This window comes from Harpia harpyja, chromosome Z (genome assembly GCF_026419915.1).
Source record: "Harpia harpyja isolate bHarHar1 chromosome Z, bHarHar1 primary haplotype, whole genome shotgun sequence".
In the NCBI taxonomy this organism is placed as follows: Eukaryota; Metazoa; Chordata; class Aves; order Accipitriformes; family Accipitridae; genus Harpia; species Harpia harpyja.
In genome coordinates, this window is record NC_068969.1 from 70,834,313 (window position 1) to 70,856,285 (window position 21,973).

Here is a 21,973-nt window from a genome sequence, read left to right on the forward strand (position 1 = left end):
GCACCCCCAGATCAGTTTGTTTCTGAAGAGTGTTGTTCTGTAGAAAAGGAGTTGAAGGAAGCCTTTTAGGCATGTGAGGTTACAGTAAAAATGTCTAATAGTGGATTTAAGCTGGAGGAGACAGTGATAACCAGATGTAAAAGTTTAACAGAAAGTAAAATTTGTATTTGGTACAAAAATGACTCTGTGTCTAGGTAATTGTAACTCATTCACATCTTTGCTTTGGCTTACATGAAGTTGTGTGAGAGCATAATATTTGCCAAAAGAGGGTAATGAAAACTTTATAGTCAAAATTCGTTTCAGATAGCCCATGAGATAACTGTGACACATTAGCTGGCATATTGGGTAAGGAGAAGGGGTACAAACAATAAATTACGTCTAACAAGAATTTGCCATTATTGCTAATAGGTCTGACTTTTCTGGTGTAGTGACTTGGTGAGTTCTTATGTGGATAAGCTTCTCAAGTGTCTTGAATGCACCATGTGAAATTTAGGCTCCACTGAGACTAACAAAAATTTTGCTGCTGATGTAAACAGAATCAGAATTTCATTCCTTTTCCTGTAACCTGCAAAAGAAGGTCTAGTTTATGTAGTATTTAGACTGCTTATATTGGAAGCCCATGCACAATTGATGTGTGATGTTATTAGCCATAGTGAAGCTAAACTGGTATTAGCAATGATTGGATTTTTTGCAAAGTGGTGTAAAAATGTTACTTGTATTTTTATGTTACCGGATATTCTACAGAAGCAGTTCCGCCTCCTGCAGCTCAGAGGCTGAATCAGACCTAATGCCTCTTTCCAGAGTTGCATTTATTCTTTGTTTGCATTGTCATCTTAGTTGCATTCTTCTTTGTGTGCCCTTTATTGCAGCTGTTCTCAGAGAAGTTACCTGAAAATGACCTGGGCTGAGTGAAAAGGGTCTGTCCAGCAAACTAAGTCTTCATTAAAAAACTTCATTAGAACTGTCCCAGAAAATCTTTATCCCTCAAGCACTCGGAGAAATTGCCACATTCCAGTGACCTAATCTTGGAAGGTTTGCTTTTTAGATTGTGCAAACCAAAATATGTATATTTTTGCCTTAGTGAGTGTCGTGGTTTAACCCCAGCCAGCAACTAAACACCACGCAGCCGCTCACTCACTCCCCCCCACCCAGTGGGATGGGGGAGAAAATCGGGAGAAGAAGCAAAACCCGTGGGTTGAGATAAGAACGGTTTAATAGAACAGAAAAGAAGAAACTAATAATGATAATGATAACACTAATAAAATGACAACAGCAATAATGAAAGGATTGGAATGTACAAATGATACGCAGTGCAATTGCTCACCACCCGCCGACCGACACCCAGCCAGTCCCCCGAGCGGCGAATCCCTGCCCCCCACTTCCCCGTTTCTGTACTGGATGGGACGTCACATGGTATGGAATACACCGTTGGCCAGTTTGGGTCAGGTGCCCTGGCTGTGTCCTGTGCCAACTTCTTGTGCCCCTCCAGCTTTCTCACTGGCTGGGCATGAGAAGCTGAAAAATCCTTGACATTAGTCTAAACACTACTGAGCAACAACTGAAAACATCAGTGTTATCAACATTCTTCGCTCTGAACTCAAAACATAGCACTGTACCAGCTACTAGGAAGACAGTTAACTCTATCCCAGCTGAAACCAGGACAGTGAGGAAATATATTTAAAGCAGATGGACTTCACCTCTCCATTTGTAGAAGATTATGAAGGTGTGTACTTGTTTGTGCTTCTATTCACCATGCCCAGTATCTCACTTCTAGCTTCTGCTGTATTTTGTCATATAATGTTGTTACCTTTCTGTGGTAGAGCACTGTGTACTGATGAGAGGTAAACAATTCAAATATGGAAGAACAAGCAAGGAGTTAAAGGGTGAGCTAGAACCTCCCTGTTTCTTTCAAGTCCTGCTGTTGTTTTGGAAGGCCATCTTGATCGGCTTAACATCAGTGTGCACTGGTTAATTCTGGGATTTGCTTTACTGCCTTGAAACAAACTTCCATTTTGTACATGCATCTGATTCCCTGCCTAGTGGTATGGACAGCTTTATGTGGGCCTTGCTGGATTTGATCTGGCTAGTCCTGACGTTGAAATTCTTTTAAATGAGGACACTGTACGGTTTGGTACTTTGCTGAATTGTGTAGAGCCTTCTGCCAGAGATATAAAGGTACTTTACTTCATTGTCTGCTTTCTCCTCTTAAATTTAACTTAAAACCAACCAAACAAAAAAAACCTTCTGGTCTTGGGAGTCGTAATAACTTAGTTGCTGTGTTTCTTGCAGGAGCGACTTGCAGTGGCTTGTGATCAGACTTTGTATTCAGTTTGTGCCTACAAACATAGTAATCCATTCTGTGGGCTGGTAATTACATCTTTTGTGTATGGAAGTGATAATTAATTGACTTGTCTGGTTAAGATTCATTATGGAAAGGTAACAAATAACATCTGTAAAATTCAGCAATATAACTCCTAAACATATTTCACATCTTTCACTGTTCCCTTGGGCAAAAGATAAGAATTAGATAGAGGTGCTGAGATAATATTTCTGCCTTTCCCATTAAAGAAGGTTTTATTCTTAGCCTCTTGAAATGGGGTACTTTGATCTGCTGCTGCAAGACAAGCCTGCCATTAGAACCAGAAAGTTTTAAAGTTAATTTTTGTGTGGTTACTGTTATCAGGGAAGGCTAATAAATAATATTTTTTTGGTCATGAAGCTTATAGCCTGATGATTGGGAAGGAGAAGGCTCTACTATGATCATTTAGTCCTATTGAGGGGAGAGGGAGATGTAATGTTCTCAGAGTGTTCTTAGAAAGGGAGATATTGTAAGAATCCCAGCAATGCATGCTTCCTCAGGGCATTGAGTCTTCTCCAGTCCTGCAGTGTCACAGAACACAACTGGAAACATTTTGCTGTTTGCAATGTTACTCAGATTAAACCTGTGCAAGAGGCTTAATACATACGCTGTCCACAAAAGTAGCCCTGTTAGTGGCCACAGTCCCTTAAAGATGAAAATTGGACTCTTTTTCCGGTGAGACCTGATAATGTAATTCAGAAGGCAGATCTGACAACTGTGAAAATACTGGTTATCGGAGTAAATAGAAGAAACAAATACAGAGGAGCAAAATAGAGGAGTTAATTACTTTCTCTAGGAGAATTGTTAGTTTAAATGTTGAATGATAATGCCAACCATCTGCTTGACAGCTATTTAGTTTACCATATTTTGCACGCTGCTTAGCCACTGTTGGTTCCTTTCTTTTGGCAAAACTCTGTTCTTTGGTTTTATTTCCAGAGGAAGATATATTTGCATGCAATTTGTTTGAATTTGGAAAGTCTGCATATACACAGGCAGTTTTCTATAATAGTGGTTTGTTCTTGCTATAAAATATCTGTGGATGTAGACACAAGGAGGAATAGGCAAACTTGCTCTTAACTGAAAACTTATTAAATAAAAAATCAACACTAATCAACACTGGATGTAAGCACACTGTCCAGAATCAAGATGGGAATTGTTCTCTAGATTATTCTTGACTGCTGGACTGCCAGTGAGTGTAGATTAGACTTAATACCAACCTATAAACCAGCCTGTGAATGTAATTTCTCAAAAAGGGACACTATGAAAAATAAGATGACAGGAATAAATTATATATTTTTTTTAATTTTCACATAGCCTTCACTACTCTTGGGCCTTTCTGAAGTTTCTAAAAAATTATTCACTTTTTTCTTAATAAACTTTTTCTGAATTTATTTTGGGGGGGCTAGTAATAGGTTTTCTTTAAAGTAGGAAATAAGTCATGTTTGATCTTACTGCCTAACTGAGTAAGTATTACATTTTCTTTTTGTTCATGGCAAGTGAAAGGAGCGTTGTCCAAGTGAAGATGAAAAATATACTTGTGGGAACAAGGTGAAAGAACCTAATAGACATTTTATGTAGTGAAATAATAAATGAGAAAATAGTATCTATGTTCTGGATAACTGCTACTTTTTTTTCTTTTGGCATAACCTCAAAATATCATCCATAAGATAGTAAATTTGTGACATGATTGTCATCATCTTTGAAACATGGAAGCAGTAAGTTAATAGTCTTCTGCTCCTATTAGTGTATCAACCATGCTGTATCATAATCAAGTTAAGGGTGATTAACTAAGGAGTCAAAATCATGGTATCTTTTGATTATGTAATATACTGAAGTGCTTACCTAATATCTAGTCTCCTAATTCCTAATACTAGTCTCCTACTATCTGTTAGAGTAATAAACATGCACAACAGGACTGTTGTACTGCTTTTGTGTTAACAGCCCCCAAAGTAATTTGGAATTTGGAATGTATGTTAGTGTGTTCTGTTAGGTCAATGGTGACCTGTTCCACTTTGGGCCTTTGGACCCTCAGGTCATATAAGTATTTGAACTGTTTTCTTGTTTTGTTTTTTCCTTACAAGCTGAGGTTGCTGATGGGCAAGATTTGAGAGAGGAGATGGAGCAATGGAAAGTGAAGTGTTCATTTAGAGTGTGGAGTTACTTATATCATTGGTGCAAGGAAAAGTACACAAATGAGAGCTTTATACCTTGAATGCAAGTTTTTGTCACATTTATTTAGAATGCTGTCATGTACGGCAATATTGTACCTTAATGGTATCTCAGAGATCCTTCTACTTGAAATGCTTTTCTTTATTTGAAAATAACAGCTGAATTTACAAGATTAAAGACAAACTAAGTAACAAAAGTTTAGTAGTAATTTTTAGCTATCTGTTAAAGCCAGATTTGGGGACATTGAAAGCTATGAAAGTTTGTTACTGAATTTTCTATGACTGACAGAAATTCTTTCTGAGGAGCTGTAATGTTTTAGCAACCACATATTCCCTTTTTATTATATCTGAGTCCTGAGTTTCAGAATTTGTAATAGTGAAGAAGTTATTTTCCTTTCACTTAGTTTTTCTCTTTTTATGGTTTTACTTGAAAAGATTTTATTTCTACAGTTCTAGAGAAAAAAAATCTTCTTTGTTTTACTACCTTACATGCTGAATGCACAAATATTTCATGTTCAGACTATAGATAAGGAGACAGTTGGGAGTTTTCTGAAAACTTTGTCGGTGTCTCTTCTACACGTGCAAATAGTTCACTATCACAGAGGAATAGTATTCTGGTAAATCTTAACGTGGAAGACTGTGACAGTGCAGTATTTATTTGTCTGTGTGTATGCAGGAGGATGTAGCTGTAACTCTGTTGTTAGGTGGAGTGCCCTGGTGTACTGTAGGGCTTTCCCTCGAGATCTGGTAACAAAAGTTACTGATTGAAGTGTTACGTTTCAGACACTAATCCAAATAGCTCACTTGACAGAATAAAGCTAATCCATTCCTTGTTAGAAATGCTGCCTTCAGCTTCTGAAAGATATAACAAGTACCCTCATGCCTGAGCTCCACAGGGTTCCCTGTGCTTGCAAGTACAAGACCAGGAGGGCTTGACTGGGGGTTCTGAGAAAGGAGGACTGAAGACTATTTCTTCCCCTTCTTTCTAGAACTAAAGGATATTTTAAGGCAATCCACAGTAAACCCAGCTTCTGAATTTCTCATATTGTGGCGTAAATAGCCATAAATAAGAAGCAGGTTTTGATTTTTGGCAGCTGAAATAGAAGGAGTCCCAACTAAATGAAGGCAGAGGTCTTGAACCTGAAAGAGACTTTAGGAATATACTTGACAGCATGACAAGTCAAATTATTGATCAAGTCTTTATTATCTATAACTTCTGTGGGTCTTTGGATATGTTCTGTATCTTACTGGGATCTGAATGTTTAAATTACATTTAATTAACTAATAGTTTTATATTTATCTTGTTAATAAACTATATATCCTGGGACTATTTTTCAGATGAAATCTGTATGTCAGGTTTGGTATGTTATGTTTTCTTTTTAATTGTGTTATTTATCGTGTTAAACCACGACATTTATACATTCAGTAATTTTGCTGTATGCTTTCCTGTAATGTTGAGATGAAGACAAGAGTAAACTATATTAATAAAATTGCTTTTTTTCAGGACTAGATGCTATAGTTAAACAATCAGTAAAATAACTATGTCACTGGAGGCTTCTAAAGAAAGCACATAAGTACAGCTTAAAAATCATGCTATTGCAAATAGAACAGGTGCTTGGGGTAGTTCTTTTTTCTGGTTTTAGTGTGGCATAAGCAGTGTTGTGATGCAGCAAAATATTACTGAATATTAAATTAAGCATGTTCTTGATCAAGGATGAATTGAAGCCCATACTAAATGCTAAATAAAAGCCAATGGCCTATATGAACAACACAGCAATTCTTGGAAATGTCACTTTAATGTACTCTTCTGTAGATCTCAGGATGACTTTGATAAGAATGTGAATTGGTTGTATCCCAAAACAGATAACAGCAATATTTTTAGCACTTAAAGGATTTTTGAGATGATAATTTTTGAAAAATCTACATTCAGTTCCTAATAGTTGCTGTAAGGGGTTCTGCTACCATTGAATTGACAAGAGTAGTTCTGTATAAAGCTTTACAGCAGTGCTTAACCTTGTCTTCTGCCCCAAAAAAGAGTGTGAACAAAGATTGTTAGTCATGTCAGTCTTAATGGTTTATTTATTTCCCTTTTTTTTTCAGTATATATACCACAGTCTATTACAGATACACTCTGCAGATTACCTGTTTTCTTAGTCATATAGATCACTTGCTCCTTATTTCTGGTATTACAGTATTTTTGAGCAGTTTCAGAAAGTTAATTGCACAGAAAAATACATTTATTTGTCCCTTAATCCACTTCAGAAATGGAACAGAAAACTGACTCCTCCATTTTTGCCCATAAACTTGTCCATGAATGAACATTAGACTGCAGCTAAAATTTCTGAACTCTGTTTTAGAAACAACTCAGTTTCTGTTTCATCAGAAAATGATGTGAAAGGAGCAAGTTCAGGATTGATCCTTCTGAAGATATGTTCTGAACTCTAGAATATATAGCTGGGGTTTTTTTGGTGCAAGTCCTTTGCTTATGCTTTCATACAACAAGACAGCTGTGGAAAATAAACTGCATTTCAGGTGAGGATTTAGAATAGCACTGAACACAGAATTACTTTGTTTTCTTGGTGAAGGGAAGACAGGTTTATTTATGTGTCTAGTACAAGTCTGTTGATGGGACAGTACTTTGCTCATATCCAAGATACTCAGGACAGATATCTTAAGGGAATGAACTATCAGAAACTGTGAAAAATGCACACTTCCAGTTAGCAGCATATAGAATAGATATACTTTTAAGATTGCCTTTCTCTTATGATTTGTGCTGTCTTTGTCCTTTTTGACTTTTTTTTTGGTTGTAGTTAAAACAGAATGTACATCTCGGTCTTTGACAGTTTTTACTGTAAGGCAATGGCTCTGGACCAGCTAAGGAGTTGCTAAGGAGTCTCTCTGGACCAGCAATCAAGTTTATTTAGCTGTAATTAAGAAGGGAGATAAAACACCTTTCTTATTGTGGAGCTGGGATTTCAGACTTCTGGAAAAAGACCATCCTCACCCTGTGATGGCCATGCCATTCTGCATACTGGAATAGTAGGTACAGGTACTTGGTGTAGGAGATAAGCCTGCTTGATTTGCTTACCTCAGATCTTCTGATAATATGTGGTCAACTCATGTGACTGGCCCCAAAATGCTGGAGTGTTTGTGGTGGTTCTTTCCTCCCCCCCCCCCTTCCCTTTTTTTCCCTTTTTCTTAAAGTTTTAGGAGACATTTTGTTAGGGGACTTTTGGGGGGGGGGGAATTAATCTTACCTGGAAACATCAAACAGGTTCATTAATTTACTCAAATGTGTAAATTCAGTTCCTGGCTTTAATTTGTTCTTAAAGTCTTTATTATGTCACTGTGATGGTAAGAGTGTTTGATGGCTAATTGCTTCTGGCTATTTGACCTATGTCACTTCAGCGAGCTATGGTGATGAAGTCTCCTAGCCTGTTTTTGATACTCATAGAAGATCAGTAGGATCTTGGCACTGCACAGGTCCGTTAAGAGTTCTGCTGACAACAACAGCTGCAGGTAGAAACGGAAGTGTAATAAAGAACACAAGCATTGGCTTTGCTTACATTACTTTGAACATGTTTAAGGCAAATACGCATTGAACTCTGGCAAGCCAACAGCTTTACCTTACTTTTTTTTGCTGGACAGGATCCAAAGTCAAATAATAGTTGTGATTCACTATGGGTTATTTATTTATTTATTACTCATAGAAATTAAACAAGTTTATTAATGATCTTCAGATTTTTATCTGGCTCAGATTACCATGCTATGTAAGTGATGTGATTGTAAGGCTTAGCTGTGTAAAGCAAGCTTGATTTACAGGGTTGCTGCTCAGGTTCAGGGGTTTTTTTTTTTGGTCTGTATCTTATAAAGATAAATATTCACTGATTTCTGTTGCATCTCTGAGTGTCTGAATTTGTCTCCAGGTGGGCAACAGTTCATTTCTGAAAACATTTGTGTTAATTGACAGTTGTCTTTACAGTCTTGACAGAACAATGATTGATTGGCTGCAAGAGTTCGTTTGCTCTTTCAGCCTATAAAGTGTTTCTTTCTTTCAGAGAGATTTAAAGGTTGTTGTAGTGCCTGCTGTGCTATTCTCTGTCCTTCTGCCAACGAAAAATATAATAGCAAAGCAGAAAAAAATGTGGGGGATTTGTTTTTGGTGTCTTTTACAGGGGCAATTTGGTTTGCTTTTAACATTCTGGCTTGGCAATAATGTTCATCTCTCAAAGACCCAGTTTTTACAGCAAAATATGCCATTGGATATAGATTATATATGGTACAGCTTTTATTCAGAACTGAGTTATATGTAAAGCTACATGTGGTTATATTTTTTCCCTCTCCTTTGTATAATAATACAGGGAAAAACTGAGCTGAAATACTAATTTTATTAGTTTCCTTTAAGAATACTCTTTTTGCACTTAAAACTAATGATCAAGTACAAATGTAGAAATTACAGGCAAAGGCCCCCTAACCCCTTTTGTTTTGATTGAGCCTTGTTTTAATGCTTTCATTTATCTTGAAACAGGCATTTTCAATTTTTCATCATGCAAAGCATTCTAAATATACGCACACTCATATTATTCAATGTTCTTTGAGTGAAATATTGGTGATGACAAATTCAGATAATAAAAGCCTGAGACACAGATGGGTGGTACATTCTAAGGTAATTTACTGATTACTGTGCCCTCTTTGCTACTTTGTCACAATGGGGTTATTATTTTACCCTCTTATTACTACAGAGAAAATGGGCACCCTTATGAGATGTAAACACAGACACCCCTCACCACCCCCCTTCACATGCGAACACAAGAAAAGCTAACAGAAATCCTTCTTCCCATTTTCATTCTTGGTTTGAAGCCAGTGTTTAGTGCTGCCTGATGCAGAGTTACAATCTTTGTTTCAGGATTGTGGAATGGCCCAGGGCACTACCATGCCCAAACTGAACTTTGAATATTGGTTGGATAAAGCTATTGAATGGGGTCAAGCCACCACGCTGGAATCCCAGAAGGATGTGTGCCTTCACCTGCCCCAGCTCCAGAAGTTTCTACATCAGATTTATGAAATTTTAAAACGTATGGTAAGTGGCTTTAAAAGGAAGAGTGACCTGTTTTGAAGGCAACCTTGGAAACAATCTGCACCATGTTTTGACAAAACCAGAAGCTAACAGTGGCAAAGAGGTTTGTGTTATTGACCTAATGTATTGCTGGATCAGAAAGGCAAATTGGGGAAACTGTCACAGGTAATGCAAACAAGAGTGTGCTTCCTGTTTCCCTGATTTATTGTGAAAGGAGCTTTTTCTTCTTGATTGGTTGTTGTCACGTGAGATTTCCCAGCCAATGCTCTAGCCTCTTTAAAAAACTCTTTAAAATAAACAAGAATTTGATTCTGGTTGTCAGGTCATAAATTGGATTATTTAAAGGTCTTAACATGCAAAACTGTAACTGATCCTTTAAATCTTGGAGAGTCTGTTGACACGTTAACCCCAGTGCTGTGGCACACATAGTGAATTCTAGCAGCATGGTCAGATCATTGGCATATGCTGCCGGCTGTTCTGTTTAGTAATTACCATCTGCACTCACTAGAGTGCTTTTTTTAAAAAGTAAATTTAGTTGTTTATATGTTTAGTTGTGTATATGTTTTTTTGAGCATGGCTTTTTCAGCATATGTATTCAGTATAATTAGCTTTAGAAATATTGCATTATGGCATAAGGCTGACTTCTTATGGAAGTACTTCTATTTAAATAGTCTTATCTGAAGACTGCAGAGTTGGGGTTTTTTTTCTGAACTGAATTTAACTTTTAAATAAAAGATTTTGGGGGAGTGCTGTTTCTTCCCATATTTATATATGTCTTTTCTTAATAGGGGAAAAAAAATCTATTTTAAGTGTTGCTACTTCAAGTAATCTGAGGCTTGGCCTGAAATGGACCTTGTGAATATGGCCCCAGAAAGTCTAGGGCTAGCCCCGAACGTGAGGCAAATGTAAGGAATTTATTGCAGCAGCAGGAGATGGTTATTGTTCCTGATACTTGCATGTTACCTCAGCACAGCACAGTTTTTAAAAGTGTTCATTTATTAGATAGTAAAGCTACAAAAATGGAAAAATAAGACTGACTACACAGGATTGTATATAAACTACATTGTCTACTACTTTTATAATGAAGCTGCTTTCTATTTGGTTAAAAGTTAAATTGCAGTTTGTTACTGGCTAGTCATTATGTAAGTTAATTTAAAAAAAGCAAGCAAAGTAAGAGAAAGATACTTAGTTTTGTGCCATAGTAAGTATTAATTTCTTCAGAAACTCTGTGAGACAGTATATTAAAGCAATGAGGATCAACAAAAACACAGCTTAATTGTGCTTTTATTATCATGAAATTTTGGTTACCAATGCTGTTTTCTGATTATTGGATGTGAGGCAAATTAACAAATTTTCTACCATAATTAAGCATTAGGTGAAGAAATTAATTACTTAAGCTTTAGCTTGCTTGAATTACGACATTATAACCAATTTCTGGAAGTTCTGCTTTTATTACATACCCGCAGGTGTTTTGCTTCCAGAGCATTTCACGGCAAAACCATTGGGATTGTTATTTACAACAATCTATATCATTAACAGTTCTCCTAACCTACTTTTGATGTGCAGTATATTATCTTTTTGTTTGTTTTTATGTTTTAACAGGATTCTATTGTAGCAATCCAGCAGTTCCCTTTAATTGGCCAGCTTCTAGGAAGGCTTTGTTGGAATCCTTTTGTTATAGGAAATGGTAAGAACATGTAATGGTATTTCTGCAGCAGTTCCATAAACTTTATTCTATAGGAATTAGGAGAATACAACTTGTTATATACTTTGATTTTTTTCCATAAAAACACAGCATTCTTTTTTACTTAAGTAAAATTTTGAGATGAAAAGGTTAGCCAAGTTATTTAAAATATGTGGCGTTGAGAAATCTTAAATTTACTTTTGGAGCTAATTAATTTCATGGATTAGCTACAGAATCTTGACTTCAGAGCAGTAGATTTTAAACCCAGTGAGTGTTTGTGCATCATGATTTCTGTTTTTCTTATTTTCTTGTTATATTAATTACATTTTTGTTAGGTTCTTAAAATGTACAAAATCTAGTGTTTCAGATTACTTTCCACAGAATTTTCTTCCAGTTATACATCAGAATACTGTATTATATACTCTAATATAGAAGAATTAATTTTTCTGATACTTGGTTTGGTTTTTTATTAGTGTTTATTAGCTCTACCAAGTTCTGATTGTGTTTGTTTTTATTGAGTTTATTCTGAATGTGTGTTTTCCCCATCTTGCAAACTAGTGAAAATACACATAGAATCAAAAGCAAAACAGTAAAGTGGTGACATAGGAAAAAAGCATATGAAAAGCCAAAAGCCTCTTACTGGTAGCATACATGTGTGTAGGTGAGAATAAAGAACACAAAAGAAATTAGGGACAGGAGAACTGTTGGGAGGGAGGACACACTACCTGTGCTACCTCACCAGCAGTTCCAGTGCATTTTTCAGGAAGTGAGATGTTGATATGTTGATAAATGACTGGGATGTACTTTTAAGCAGAAAACTAATTTTGAGCTTCTCTGTGAGCCCCTTAAAATAATCTTTTGCCAGTCTTCTGCTACTACTACAACTACAAAAAAAAAGTCACATTTTGTCTCTTCTCCTTTATGCTTCCTTTTGGGGAAATGCAGGAAAGGACAATTTCTGTGTTCACCTGGAAGGACTTTTTGAAGTCAAGCACAGCATTAGGCTAAAGTGATATGTCTTATGGTTTGGCTTTATCTTCTAGTCAGCTCCAAGCACAGGCAGAATGAACTTGTCTGCAAAACACATGCTAGGTGTGTGTTATGTCAGCACTTCCCTTCTGAAAGGAAAATTTGGGAAGGAACCATAGATTTAAACATAGACTGCTGTCGGAGAGCAGCAAACATGTGCTTTTATGGCACCTTTTGAGAAAAGGATTTTCATACTTTATAGACTTATTTTTACAATGGAGAGGTTCTCTTTTTAATTATCGTTCCATAACTGTTGATGTTTACGTTTATGCACATGCTTTTCTTCTAATTTTTTTTGGAATATGCAAGCCTTTGCACCATCAGTTTTTCTGAGCTGACAGTATATTGTCATATAGAAAGTAGCTTCATCTATATTTTTCATCAAAGTTGAAAGCCATGTGTTTCTGCTTTTGACTCCTCTTCACAACAATCGCAGGAATACATTCTTGGTTTCCTCTGCTTCTTTCCTCTTCTTTGGGATCCCTCAGCATTTTGTAAAGCAAGAAAAGCACTTTTTCTGCAAGTTGATCATTACCTCTGAAGATTGCAAGAGAACGCAGTTTTACTACAGGCTTTTTTGGTCTCAAAGTTGCAGGCAAGCGAATTCAGAGAACCTCACTTGCTCAAAATGGAATCCTTCACTTTAATGCTTAAAGATGACTCAAGGAGATTTTCTGACATCAATAGGCCTGGAGATGTCTGCTTATACATTCCCACCATTTCCTCTTTATAGAGCCACCTGAGCACTTTTTGGACTGCTGGTGTTTTAGATTCAGCAGATTTTCATTTTGTTTGGCACTAGTTCTGAAGATATTCTTTAAGATAGTGCTGGCTGTAGCAGATGCTGACTCTTAAGTGGGTTTCATGTAATTTCTCATTTGGATAAATAGCTCATTCAGGCATATGTCTGAGACCAGGCCACCCTCACAGTAGAAGGGACTAATTTTGTTCAATTCAGTCTTTCATACTAATGAATGGAGGAGGAAAAACATTATACTTCTGCATCATGTCCAAACCACAATACCTATCACCTTAGATGAATGTCTGTTGGTGCTGGAAGCTGACATGGCTGACCACTCAGTGCAGGAAGTGTGGTCTCCAAGGGAAAATAATCTCCTCATAAACACTCCTGAGCAGGAGGTGACCAAGTTAGCTTTATTTAGAACGCTAATGTGAAGGAAGCACGACCGAAGAAAATCTCATGGCTGTACTTGTGGTCCTAAATCACAAGGGATACATGAGGAATTCAGTCTTGGTGAGGAATTCCAATGTTTTTTCTGTGGGCTGGGGGATTATCTTCTCAGTAGGACCCTCCTGGTTTGAGTTTTGAGCCTATATGTCTTGAATCCCAAACTAACACTATAAATGCTAGGGTATTTCTTGGTGGCTCTGTATGTCAGTATATGTGTGTGAGTGTGCATGCTTATGTATGCATTCATTTCCACAGAAAGTTCAGCTTAGCTAATCAACATTTTCTGATATATTTCAATAAAATTTTACAACAAGCTCTAAAAAGAATATTTCTGGCTGTAAGATTAGGGTTTTCTTATTAGTTCCTTGCATCTGGCCCCATTCATGACAGGGTATTTATAAACTAACTGTATCATAGGATGATTGAGACCACACTGTGTTAAGAGAAAAACATTGCCTTTTTTTTTTCTTTTTTTTTTCTTTCTTTTTTTTAATTTTATTTATTTTTGATGTGAGACTGGCAGGGAATAAATGCAATCTGATTAATCATAAAGGTTTGGGCTTTTGTTTGTTTGTTGTTGGTTTTTTATTTTTTACAAAACAGCTTCCACGCTGTCTTAAATTTCCTACAGAAGATTTTCATTCCTTTAGTTGGAGTTACAACATTAACCTACTTAAGAAGTCCAGCAGATAGTTGGTGACCTTTTGGGGGACATAATTTCCATCTTTGAGTTACTAATTTTGTTCCTCTGGATGTATTAGTTAGGTATTTATTTGGGTAGTGAGCATTCTTTCATGCCATAATAAGATCAAATGCCTTTGTTCCTATCCTGAAAATGGTTTTCAGTGCATACCATGATGGTATGTTTTCCACGGGATCACAGTTACTAGAAAAATGGGAGGAAAAAACCCACCACGCAGGTTTTCTGTGGCTCTGTGTTTGGTCTTTTGATGTTGTTATCTTTTGCATCTGCCATAATTATTATTAGGATCTGTCCCACCTTATTCTTAATCTTCCCATCTTTCATCCCCAGTTCCAAAGCAGTTGTGAAAAAAAAAAACAGTGAACCTGAGGGTGATCCTCAGAGTGTCATTGGGTACTTCAGCAAGACGACTGTATGGTCCCTTTCCTACTTTTCACAGATCTATGGGAGGCTACTTTGGTTTTGATTGTAGCCAAAAAGTAATTTTGACTGGTAAAACTGTGAAGCTGTACAAGTCTCTTATTTTTAAAGAACTGTTGGCATAGCTATGACACCAATATAAGTTGGTTTCACATAGGTTGAGATTTGAATGTATCTAGCTAAATCTGTGTAAACTCATTATGCTGGCAAAGTACACCAATATATCATTTATCTAAGCTTTATTTTTATCATTTTAGCTTTCATCATACTGATTTACATTTTTGACAGGCAACAATATATGCAATTCACTTAATAGTATGCAGCAAGTCATCACGTGTAGCAAAAAGTCTTCTCATCCAGAAGTCTAATTAAGCAGTTACATGCATTTTTTTCACCTCTTTCCTTTATTTTTTTAGGTCAAAAGAAAACCATAACTTAAATAAAATGACTTAATGGCATACTGGATAGGCGTACTGGATACAAATAGGATGAGTCAAGAGAAGGAACACTTGAACTATGTATACTTCGGGATAGGCGAGTTGGATTTGATTTCACCCCCCCTCCTGCCCCATCTCTTTCTATATAGTTTGATGTTTTTAAAATATAATTCATATAATTGACAATTATCTCAAAAGCCAGACTTTATAAACAGACTAAATTTTTGTACTAGTAATTAATAATGTTTAAAATCTTCATTTTCCAGGAAGCAAATGGCTATCATTTAGTCGTTTAAACAAAGAAAACAGTATTTGTTTCTTTTTCCTCCCATACAATGTCATATCAGAGTTTAGGTGAAATGTTTTTTTAAGGAGATAGAGTTGCCTCTGAGTGCTGATGTCTGAATGCTAGTTGGATGTAGTTACAATCAAAGTATAATGATACTTTGAATATCTGCTGAGCAGTTTGCAAGATGTCTCCTTTAACTCCAATCTTAAACAACCTAGGAAATGATTAGTCTTGTAAAAATCCATATTAAAAAAAAAAATCCCCAAACACACAATGGCAGAATACCCCAAATTGCAGTCAGTTAAATGCGTGTGTTTGAGAAACCATTTCTGTGCAGAGATGTTAGTCAGTGGGAGGCCAGTAATGGCCTACAGGCTTGTTGGACATTTATTGAGGAATACTGGTTTAAATCAATATTAACTTCTCTGATCACCTGGTGAAAATACAGGCATTACTTAATGGAGCTTTTCTTTTTTCTTCAGGCTTGGCCAACAAAGCACTTCTAAATAATATTGTTTATTACATCCTGTATAACAAATACACAGAAAACAAAAGAAATCACTTGTTGAGCTTGATAATCAAATTGTCTCCTAATATAATTTCTAAAACTCATGTGGTATTACATGTTTGTATTATTTTTACTTACTAAGTATTATATCAGAGCTACAATACTACATCCAGTTTTCATAAATTTTTTTACAATCATGCAACTTTATTCTGGGATGAAATTCAGTGTAGAGACCCTTTGTATCTGCCAAAGAACATTAAAAAAAAAAGTCTATTGAAAACAAAGTTGTGGGAAATAATCATGAGTTAAATGGCTCTTCAGCTGTTTACTCCAAATAATCAGCTCCTCTATAATAGTATCTGTGCATCTGAGCAGTGTCAGTATTGCTCAGTATAGTAGGTTTTTAGAGAAGGCAACTAATTTCCAACAGTGGGTTAGAATTAAGTAAAACCCGGTCTGATCCTGAACAGAAAATCTCGATAGGATTTTTTTCCATCAGCATTTAGCTATTCTGCTGTCTGCAGAAATGCACAGAAAACTTGATGTTTTACATTCTTGTTATGAATGATTTCATACTTCACAAACTTAACTTTTTCAGAAATGAGCATTCTTTAGTTGTGCAAGCTTTGGACACAATGTAATAACTATTTTGCTACTGTTGATTGTTGTTTATTATTAATGATATTATTTAGACACTGAATTTAAAGTTCCTGATGATAGCTTCAAGTGTTATTTATGGAAATGAATCACTAGGTCATGCATGTTTCTTCAGACTATCTAAATATTGTATGTATTTTGAACTCTTTGATACCTTTTAAACTGCTATTGAAGGCAATGATTACACAAGAACTACATTTAAATAACATTAAGTGCGTCGTGTGAATCTGGTAGAATAGAAGCATGAGTTGAGACTGATATTTAGGGCTTTAGTTTTGTGGATGAATAGGGATTGTTGTGTGTAATTCTGTCTATGTTTTGATTTTTCTTTTTTTTTTCTCTAAATGTATCCTTATTTGCTTTTTTTCCTGCAGATGAAAGCCAGAAGACTCTGATGTGGTGCTTATGTTGTCTATACAGCAGTGAACCACAGAACCCTGTGGAATTGAAGGCCAACAGCTGGATACGGGTAAGTGAATGGATCCTTCCCAGCACTGCTTTGAATTAAATTGATTATTTAAAGGTGCTACATCTATAACATAGAGACACTGTCATTTAAGAAACTGCTCCAAACACAACTTGCATAAATATTGTGTTGATGTATATATCACTCTAATTGTAACAGTCAGTGCTAGTCTGCCATTTTAAATATTGAAAAGATGTGGCATTTTAAAGTGGGTAGTTTTGATGGCTTTTAACCTAGTAGATTCACCAAGTCTAGTAACTGTGAATAGTGAGCAATGACCACAAAGCAGAAGGGAAGCGTTACTAGAAAAAAAAAAAAAAGAACCTTTAAATTAGGATAAAGTAAATAACCTGGAGAAATGCCATAGTTTGTTTTGAAAACAGCTTATATTTGCTCTTTAATTTTATTCTTTTTTGCTTTTGTTTAATCTCCTGCCTGTGAAGAATTTAATTGTATCCAAACTTTCTTCAAAGGCTGTCAGAGGGGAGGGGTAGTACGTGTGCAGATTTATATTTAGTGACTTAAGGAATAATGAGTCCTTAACTTTAATCCCAAATTTAGGGTTTTGCATGGCACATCTGTTCATATTTTACATATTTCCACACTGAACTAGCAAAGCACATCAGCATGTGAATAACTTGCTGCATATTGATGCTTAATGCTTTGCATTGCTGAATAGCAATTTGGGGTGCAGTGTTGTTGGTTTTATGTCCTTGCATTCTTCAGGGTCCATATCAAAATATGGTTAAAAATATTAATGACGTTGCTAATGTATTTTTTTTATATCTTATAGTCCTCACAACTAGTGAGAATGTAGCAGCCAGATCAGTATTTATGTATGTGTCTGCTAAAGCTGAAGATACTCTTTGGCTTCTCTAAGTAGTTCATTTCTTTCTTACTAGTTGACTTTGTACATGTCAGTTTATCTAGCTATGCATGTAATACTAGGATGTACAAATTATTATAAAATAGGTAATGGTACTGCAGATGTTTGTGTTGGTAAATAACTGTATTCAACTGTGTAGTATTTTGATTTAGGTGGAGTAATCTCAACAGGAATTTCTCACAAATTTTCAGATGCCCTTATGTGCCTGTAGGTACCTATTTGGTGGGTTGTACCACACGCCATGAAATTCTCAACAACTTAATACTAAATAAATCACCCTTATTTTCCTTCTGTCTTTAACCTTTTTCAGGAGGCTTTTCCTGAGGTTAGTATACTTGGAATTCACAGTGTGGCAATGCTTGAATACCAAAGTGAATTGATGCAAAAAAATTTCTGCCTTTTCTAATGTAGTCTTGCTGGTTGGATATATTCTTCATAATGACATAGGAGATGCACAATAGCATGCATTTAGTTATCAAACAGGGCAAAATTTGTCATTTTATTTGCTATAAGCGGCAGCATATTCATTAATGATCTTAAGTGGTGAGGAAGAGTTGTACCCAATGTTCTACAGATAGCTTCCGTTTCTGGGAGGGAAAACCCCATTTGTTTTAATCTAGATCAGTTGCCTTATCTGATTGATGTAACTGAACTGATGGTGTTGCTGATATAAGAAAAAGTATCAAGTAAACAAGAACAAACAGTTGGGGATGGGTGAAGGTGGGACTGCTGCTTTTGGCAGCACTGCCACGTGAAGCTGCCTTAGGTTGGGGCTAACATGTAAGCATTTGATTCAAGTCCCACTGTAGTCTGCAGGAATTTTTCCACCCGCTCTGTGTGTGTGAACCAACCCTAATAGTCATTGTGACTTGATGGGTCAAGAATTAACCTAAAAGTGATAGGGAAGAGGGCATGGAGGAGTTCAAAGCACAAACATGTCTTACTAGCTATTTTTATCGTTCAGCACCTCCCTAGTTGCCTAACATGTGTGTAGCGTAATATGCTCTGAAATGTAATATGTTCATATTTTGATGGGAGGGAAAGAAAGAGCTCTTGGAAAACTTCTAATTAAAACAAAAAGGATAAGTAAGGGAGGTTGTAAAATGCACAGCATAAGGATGCAGAAGTTGAGATTAAAAGAAAGGGTGTTATTAAATTGTTTTCTATAGTTGTTAGAATTTCTTCTTGGTTTCTTACTGTCCAGTGTGCATCATCACAAAGCTTTTTGAAAAAAGTGGTATTATCTCCTTTTCCTAATCATCATTGTAATTGCAGTCACCAGCAGCTGTGATATCACGCTTGTCTGTACAGAAGAACCCAAGTTAGATATTTTGCTACTCTTGAAGGCTTTCTTTTGCCATGTGTGATAATGATTTATATTTAAAAAAAAAAAACCATACAGTAAGTTGACACACCTAGTGCATACTTAACATTGTTTCCTCCTAAACTGCTTTATTTTCCATATTATATGTGTCTCAAAACATTGTCACAGAAAGGGATCAAGACACATTTGCGATGAGAGCCGTAATTTGAGGTTTACATCAGCTGTTTTCATACTGACTGGATGACCAGCCTCTGCAGTGGTTTGCTCTGACCTCAGCCTTGTTTATAATGTGGTGGGAGCTCTTTACAGCAGGGATATTCACTGTCTGGTGGAGAAGATGCCAAATACACTGTGGTACACTATGGAAAAAATGGCCAAAAGTCTAAAATATATAGTTGAAACAAATTCTTGGGGGTGCAGAGGAAGGTAGTTTTGTGGCTACATGATAGTAAAGGGAATTGAAATCCAGAAATTAATTCTAAATAAAGCTCTGAAATTTGAATGCTCCTTAAAAGGCTTTTAGTATTACAGAAAACTTGCCTGTACTTCGAATGAAATGGGAGATTACCCAAGGTATTTAAGCTCTACCTAGAGGGTATGGATGGAAAGCCATCCATGGCCACACAGAACGGGGCTCTGTGTCAGTCCATACACACTGACACAGGAGTCATGGAAAAGGGGTTTACATATAGGAACTGCTGTTCAGCTTCTGTGGAAGTGACCTTCCCAGTAGCCTCGTCCTTTGGCCCTGCAGCTGAGAGTTAATTTTATCTCCTTAATATTTCAACATACACTGAGGAGGAATGCTCAGTTTTTATAAAGGTAAAGTAGTTCACTGTGTATGCCAGCATGCATCAAATACATTGGGACCTGTGGGTTTACATTTAGTTCATCATAGAAGAAAGAAAATGTAAAAAAGCAAAGAAAACCAACCAACCAAAAAAACTCCACCCAAAAAAACCAAAAAATGAGGAGGGGTGTGTAACGGAAATAGACAACTTTACCTGCTTACTATTAACTGTTTAACAGCAACAACAAACCTTTTTAAGGTTGCTTCCTAATTTTATTGATTTTAAATGTGGCTTACATGAAAATTTTCCTCCCAAAATGTAAAATTGTATCTGATTGTGCAATAATATTATTCCGTCAAGTTAGTGGTGAATATTCTTCTTTCCTTTGTTTTTATAGCTATGTACATTGGCTATTAAATCACACCTTGCTTTTTGTCACAGCAAGTGTGAGTTCCGAAAGAGTACTTTGTGGCCTTTCAGTGCATCTTTGACAAAGGTCATTGATAGGAAGGCTGATGTTAAGTCTTTTGTTTTCAGCTACTAAACTGCATTTTCAAAGCAGCAAAAAATGTACTTGATGCTTGCTTACTTTTTAACTTTCCTGCCACTGTCATAGAAAAACTGTGTTGTTTTTAATGACAAGAAGGGTAGCTACCCATTGAACCACATTATTAGTAAGTTTCAGAAACCAAGATTGTCTAGGTCTGTAAGTCCTCTAAAAGAATAAAATGTGCAAAGAAATGACTTGGATTTTAATTAAAATGTGCAATGTAGACTGCAGTGTTTTTAGGATTAGATTCTGATTAAAATGGTAGAATTTTCTTTTTTTTTAATTATTCTGAATGTTAATGCTGGAATCTAGGTTCCATAGGTCTTCTATACAGCCAGATGCAGTGTAGGAAGCCAAGATACATGCTGCCACAGATTTCTCACTGATGAAATCAGTCTTGACCTGGCGAAACCAATCTCTAAGAAAGTGATTTAGTTTCTCCAGCTGGCCTTCTCCAAGCAGAGTTGGAGCTGTGCAGTTAAGTGTGGTTCTAACATGGGCTTCTGTCTGGTGGGGCTAGAACAGCTGCCTTTCACTGCGGGTTACCCTTACAATCACATTGCAGCAACTAGAGAGCTTTTCTGAAGTATATTTCCATTTTACTAACTTGGTCACACCTCCTCCTCTGCTCTCAGTTTATAAACTGTGATTATGAATTTTTTATGGCTTTGAAATTTATTTCAAATACTGCTTTTGTTGTATAGTTTTTGAAGGCCATACATACTTCTGAGAATGTTACAGCCCATCCATTTTCAAACTGGGTAAACCAGGAACAGTTAAAATCCTTATTTTAATTTTTTAAATTTTTTTTTTTTAAGATAGATTTTTTCAATGCTTTAATTTCCCTCAGAAGAATACAAAGGAACAAGACAGTGTATACATAATAGCTTAAACGTAGGGGTCAAAGGCCTATCAGCCTTGGCACGTGTTTTTAGAGGTGGTTTTTGGGCTTGGCCAAATATTCCTTTCTGGAAATGTATAGTTCTTTTGGTTATCTGTATCCTGTGCAAGGCCACATTATATTAATGGCCACAAAAGTAATAGGTGTTCTTTGTAAGAGTAATTTTTAATGGCACTGGAATTGTAAAATTATTTTTGTTATCTTTTCCAAAAATACCTACTGAAACTTGTGTGGTTTATCTTTCATAAGATTTCATAAGTGTTTTCTCTTACCAGTGTTATTCTGTGTAATTTTTGAACTGAGGACGGTACGATGCCAAATCAATGTAAAAATTTTGATTCAGAAAGTTTTAATTTTATTGCATTCGTTAGTGAGTTTCTAATTCCTCAACAGAACTGTGTAAAAAATAATGTGCCTATGAAAATACTAAAATTTATTTAAAAAAAAAAAAGCTTCTAAAACTCTGACTTATCTAGTAATCATTTGTGAATGTTGCTAAGATGTTTCTGCTGTAAGATCATGGTTTTGAATG

General features: G+C 36.1%; 1 protein-coding gene across 1 annotated transcript in view; it reads left to right on the forward strand.

The window, feature by feature from the left end:
* The first annotated feature begins 9,438 nt into the window (after positions 1-9,438).
* Positions 9,439-21,973, forward strand: part of FANCC (FA complementation group C) — a 73,624-nt gene continuing 61,089 nt past the window's right edge. Inside the window, exons 1-3 of the mRNA XM_052778766.1 lie at positions 9,439-9,607; positions 11,207-11,291; positions 16,898-16,992. Coding sequence (XP_052634726.1) covers positions 9,443-9,607; positions 11,207-11,291; positions 16,898-16,992 — 345 coding nt within the window. The 5' untranslated portion in view covers positions 9,439-9,442. The remainder of the gene's footprint in view (positions 9,608-11,206; positions 11,292-16,897; positions 16,993-21,973) is intronic.